The sequence below is a fragment of the Limulus polyphemus genome, unplaced genomic scaffold (genome assembly GCF_000517525.1).
Source record: "Limulus polyphemus unplaced genomic scaffold, Limulus_polyphemus-2.1.2 Scaffold604, whole genome shotgun sequence".
NCBI classification, from domain to species: Eukaryota; Metazoa; Arthropoda; class Merostomata; order Xiphosura; family Limulidae; genus Limulus; species Limulus polyphemus.
In genome coordinates, this window is record NW_013666214.1 from 185,969 (window position 1) to 192,206 (window position 6,238).

The 6,238-nt window shown below is 34.1% G+C and overlaps 1 protein-coding gene across 1 annotated transcript in view; it reads right to left on the reverse strand.

Annotated features, from left to right (window-relative positions):
• LOC111085764 (E3 ubiquitin-protein ligase RNF220-like) overlaps window positions 1-5,277 on the reverse strand; it is a 17,359-nt gene extending 12,082 nt beyond the window's left edge. Inside the window, exons 1-3 of the mRNA XM_022385902.1 lie at window positions 4,796-5,277; window positions 3,877-4,001; window positions 2,361-2,403 (exon numbers count right to left, since the gene is read on the reverse strand). Coding sequence (XP_022241610.1) covers window positions 2,361-2,403; window positions 3,877-3,923 — 90 coding nt within the window. The 5' untranslated portion in view covers window positions 3,924-4,001; window positions 4,796-5,277. The remainder of the gene's footprint in view (window positions 1-2,360; window positions 2,404-3,876; window positions 4,002-4,795) is intronic.
• Window positions 5,278-6,238: the final 961 nt, after the last annotated feature.

Below are 6,238 nucleotides of genomic sequence, written 5' to 3' on the forward strand. Positions count from 1 at the left end.
CTGCCCATGTAACTACTTCTATATAAATATACTAGTACTGTCTGTTGTCTGCCCATGTAACTACTTCTATATAAATATACTAGTACTGTCTGTTGTCTGCCCATGTAACTACTTCTATATAAATATAATAGTATTGTCTGTTGTCTGTCCATGTAACTAATTCGCAGAGAATGGACGGATCTTCACCAAAATTGGTATGGAGGTTCGTTAGGTCCATGTGGGGGTACATACAAATTTTCAGTTTTGCATTTTGCGTTTTGCGGCTTTAATGGTCGTTTTTGCTATTTTACCATTACTTCTCCCCCTGTTGATGGAACTTCACCAAAACTGTTCTGAAGGTTTGTTGAGTCTATACGGAGATACATATAATGTTGCGTTTCACACTTTGTGTTTTGCAATTTTTATGGGCGTTTTTGCCTTTTTTACAATTATATATATAAGGAAAGCAACTTTTCATGTTCTAAGATAACCGTTCATTAGTTGTATTTAAAGTATGGAAAAATTAACGATTAATACATGACTGTCTAAATAAGCACTGTTGTTTTTTATCGTCCGTCATAATTTATTCTGTATTTTTTTTATTAAAGCACTAATTATATTTATATAATATATTAACGTTCCAAAATCTAGGGATGTTTATAGAGGCTTCTTAGCACCTGTACTTGGTAAGAAAATGAATATGGCGTTCTATGATTCGTGTGTTAAGATAGCTTTGGGTATTAATGTTCATCAGGACTTTTTTTTTCAAGTCACTCTCACTAAAAGACATGCGTACATAATTTAATTCTTACAAAGTGGCTAGAACGAAAAGGATCTAGTTTTAAAACCTTTTTTTATATAATCAGAGAATTCTTTAAATTTCGGGTACTTTACATCTACGATGCGATCTTTAATTATCTTAAAATATAATTTTAAAATAATAATAAGTTTCCATATTTTAGTTCTTTTATTAATCACAGTTCTTGTTAAACTTCATTAAGTCAGATAGATAAGAAAAAAAAGAGTAGAAACTGGTGATGTATCAAGTCACATAAGTTAAGATAATTTCCCCAAAAGGAGGCTGAAGGCCGCCTGGAAGGGTCACCTGTTTTTACCACTCCCACTATAATACAGTAGTGTGTTGTCTGTCAGTAGACACTAAAATTACGTAAGATAAGGGACGCTTAACGTTGCAATTTGTACTGTCCTGTCGTAACGTCAGTAAAACGTACACATGTCATGAATCACGAGAAGAATTATGCACACTGTAGGCTACAATACAGCATGACATGTGAACTTCAAAAGCAAGAAATAAAAAGGTTTATTACTCTTAATTTTGGTTTTATTTACTTTTGAAATAGAACACTTGCGAGGAAAATGCGGAAGTACATTTATTATGTAGTGCTGCTACATGTAGACCTTTTCGCCATAAGCTTACAAGTTTAAAATGAAATTATCACTAGAATCACGTTTTCTGGCGCCTAATTCATAAAATTAGCATTTGATAACTAGTAAAACATTAATTCACATCCAATGGGACGTGAGACGCGCAGTTATGGGCCGCCGCGGGCCGGGAGACCTGTGGTTGCTCTAATAAGTCATCAGCTACACATGTGGGCCTTTACTATTGTGCCAAATAACTAAGTTGGCTAGAGGTGCAAAAGGCTGATAAAACCTGGCTTACACTATTATTCATAACGTATTAATTTCATTGTTCAAGGAAACAGTATCTATGATAAATCGGAATATTTTGGATAACGACTAGACATTTTTTAAACGACCCCTTTCCATTACATATTAAGGTGACTATAAAAACATTTGATTTGTTTTTACAATTCCTTAAAAAACGCGTTTGTAGCTTTAAATACTTGTATCTTCTTCATTTAACTATAATACAAGACTGGATATAATTTAGTTTTTGTTTGCTGCTTGCTCCATAAAGCACGGATTAATCTTGTGATTAGAGGGGTTAATAAAACTTACAATATTTAAATGACACAAACAAACAAATTTAAGTTATAACAAGATACCATAATTATCGTAACAAGGTATCATTATCATTATTATTATAAAAAGGTACCATTATTATTATTATAACAAGGTATCATCATTATTATTATTATTATAACAAGGTATCATCATTATTATTATTATAACAAGGTACCATTATTATTATTACTATAAAAAGGTACCATTATTATTATTATAACAAGGTACCATTATTATTATTATTATAACAAGGTATCATTATTATTATTATTATTATAAAAAGGTACCATTATTATTATTATAACAAGGTACCATTCTATCATATTATTATTATTTCAAATTGTGATACAGGCTGACAATAGTATAAAAAAGTAAATTATTGTCTCGCCTACCGTTTTATCCGATTCATCTTTTGAAGAGTCCCATTCTTTACTCCTACACCAGAGAAATAGGCATGATGAACTTATGAGTTAAGGAAAAGTATTCTACCAAACTACGTTACTTGTGTTAAAACATGTGGAATCCAGTTAACCCTCGTTAATCTGATCACATCGTTATTGATGAATATAAGTAAGATCTGGCATTGCTTGTTCAAGAGTACAAGTTAGTTTTGTCATACATTATTTATTTATAAAAATAAGTAAAGGGTGAAATAAAAGGTATAAAAGACAAATACTAATAGAAAGCCACTTCTTTGTCGCGTGAAAATGAGTTGCACCAGGAAACAGTCACGTATCGATAGTTCGCGATGCGATTGGTTATCATCCAACCAGTCAAAAAAGTGTCACGGCAGTATATAACCTATAATGGACAGAAATTCATACTATGCCCAATAGTAGTAGTGTGAATCCAGTCATATCTCCAAGAACTGACATATAGAAATGTAGAAATATAGCATGTAGAAATCAAATTATTGACTCGTCAAAGATATTCCGTTCGAAAAATTGAGACAAGGTTCCACGTTTCAGTAGAAGCTGTATGCAAAAGTCTGAAAAGGGTGCGTGAAACTGGCACTGTTTACAATAGAAGTGGTCGAAGTGTGAACTATTTCGGGGTATGTTATGTACGAGACAGATGACGGTCGAGTACGTATCTTACCAACGACCTTGGTGTAACATAGCTGTGAATCTAACCTCAAAAACAGTAAGAGACATCTTAGCACAAAGTTGTCTCAATGACACGTCGTTGCTCGAAAATGCTGTGAGAAGAAGTAACCAAAATAAAAGTTAGAAATTAGCATCGGACCACAAAAAGTGGAATTAGCAAAGCTGGAGACACGTGCTTTTTAAGATTGATACAAGTTCGAATTATTCAGCGCTATCCAATGAATCATCTTAGTTTAGAACTATGTTACACATACAAGAATCACCAGGACTTCTCAGGATGCCACGTCATCAGACAAGCTCCGTTAACAAATAAAGTAAATCATAGTTTCTGACTTCTCTAGTTTAACGCAACCTGGCACACACACACAAAAAAAATATATTTAACAGCAGTGTAATGAATTATCCAACAAGTCGCCCAGGTGTGAATAAAAACAAATCTTGGGCCGAACCTACTGACATACGTGACTGTGCCCAAAAGCAAGATTAATTCAGTTCAAAGATGGGCGGATCCTTTTCGTCTTATTCTTTAAATAAGCACATAAAGGTGTAATAATATTTTAAAAAATTGTATGATAAAGTTATATCATATACTGTATTAGAGAGAGGCTTAGTTTAGGATTCGTACATATCACCATGTTGTTCAAGTGTGTGTGTGAATGCGCATATTTTTAAAATGTTAAAACTCAACATGGACAAGCTTCAGTTTCACTATATATTAAACACACGTTGCGATTATCACTGTATTCAACGTTTTTAAAAGATTTAGGTAAAATAACAGCTTCTAGTTTTAATCTGCACTCACCGGTAAAACTTGTGTAAGTTTTCTATTTCCTGCTGTACGTGTTCCATAAGATCTTGTGATTGAAGAGTGACACCACAAACCGGACAGTACGATTGACCATTCGACAAAGTTCCTCCACCTGGAGACTGATGGAAACATATATATATATATATAACTCGTGGAAATTGTTACGACTTAGTTGATGTAATGAAGACTGAGTTAAAAACTAAAACTTACCTTGGGCCTCACTGAAGAACTCTTTCTGTTATGAAGTTTTAGCTTATTGGTTTTATGAAATAACCCTCGCCTGTTATTTTTAGCTTAGGGGTTTTATGAAATGCGCCTCACCTATGGTTTCTAGCTTGATGCTTGAAAACGTCGGTACTTGGTGAAACTCCATAGTTACAGAATTGAAGAAAAAAAAACAACAACAAAGACAATTGTACTTTTCATAAAAACTTCATTTATTCACGGCCATGGTTTCGCCAGTAAAGGCATGTGGGTTTGTGAATTAACCCTTGCCTGTGGTTTCTAAGTTAGTGTTTTTATGAAATAATCCTTGCCTGTGGTTTTATGAATTGCTCCTCCCCTGTGGTTTCTAACTGACTGGCTTTATTACGTGGCCCTTGCCTGTGAGTCTTCACCTTATGGTTTATGAATTGGCCTAGACCTGTGGTTTTTAACTTGGTGGTTTTTATTAATTGGCCCTCGTCTGTGATTTCAAAATGACCTCAAATATTAACTCCAACTCTTGATGATTAGTGTTGTGTGACCTCTCTATCAGACTTTTAATATTAAAGATAATAAACTTGAATAAAGTTGATAGATTCATTATCATAGGAGAGAGCCAGGAACAAAATTATATTCCATACTAACATTCTTAACTGAATACTTTTAAATAACTAAACCTTAGATACAAATAAGGAACATAATAACTTACATTGTAATTCGTTACTTTCTTGTATTTTTGTTATTTTAGAAGAAGGTTCGAAGTCGCTTCCTGGACTCAAAGAAACACGAGTGGATTTGTTGGAATAATCTCTTCCAACTGCTTCTGGAGACCTGAGGTCTAACACTTTTTGAGATTTGTCTGTAGTAAGGTATCGTGACCACTGAAATAATGTTGGTTCTTTGCACTTTGAATTATTCGTGTGTCCATCTTTCACGTCCGTGTTCACAGATGAACCAGTCAAGTTCGTTTTAACAGAACTAATTGGATAAAAAGCTCCACCTGCCGTCGAATTCAACAGTGCCATTTGACGACTGAGTTCATAGTGTGGAAGACTGGCAGATAAGGTAGCTGACGAAGCGTGTGAAGCTAAAAACGAATAGGCGTGAGGCTGGTTATAAAAGAAAGCAAAAGGAAAACATGGCGACCTGCTTAATGTTGAAGAAAATATATTCGATATGGACTGTTGATCCATATTCCCTGCTGTGCGTAGTAACGGACTGACTAGGTATGGAGATGTCCTGTCCACCACGTGCAGACCACCATTAGACAGCTGTTTTTCGAGATGGTCAAATTTCTGTAAAAGATTTTTTTTATATCATTAAAATCTCAGACATTAAGCAATACGAATATAAAACTGTCTAAATGTATGTGGTTGGCGATTGTATACTGATGCGACTCTAGATGGTTCAGTGGTGAGCTCGAGGGCTTTCAACGCTAATTTGGGATTCGATCCCTGCCGTGGCCACAGCACGGGTACAACACATTGTGCAGTTTTGTACTGCACAACAAACAAACAACTACGAATCACTGCATTGAACTTCAGGTCTACAACGTTTCCGCGCTGTTAAACTGTAAACGATTAACCCGTTAAATTTCATTATCTAATATATTATCTCGAGGTATTTTTAAGGGCTTTGCTTATATTCAAATATGAGATTAAAAAAGAAACAGCAGAATCTCCCCCACCACCACCACCATTACCACCATCACACAAAAAAAACAAAGAAAAAGAAATTTTACAAATGTGTGCCTATACAAATGTCTTTTTTTACTGATTCAAATGCATTGTTCAGTTAACCCACAATGATTACCAGAAAGATTAAAAGATAGACCAATTTACAGTGTCCATTTATTCTTCTGTTTTAAATAGTCACAAGTTCACTTTTATCAAAATATTTTATTTTAAAATGGTTCAAATTCAATTTCAATAGCAATAAATTAAATCTAGAAATAGACGACTTTATAACACCAATATGTTGTTTATATTTAATTAATTAAACAATCAACGTTTCGCTTTACAGCTTCTTCAGGAGCGTTCACTAAAACACAAACCAAAACTGACAAAGCTTCAAACAGTTCAAAGCTTCATTATTTAAACATTTGAAGCTTTGTACTGTCAGTATCCCTGCCACAAAGTCACTGAGTGTTGGA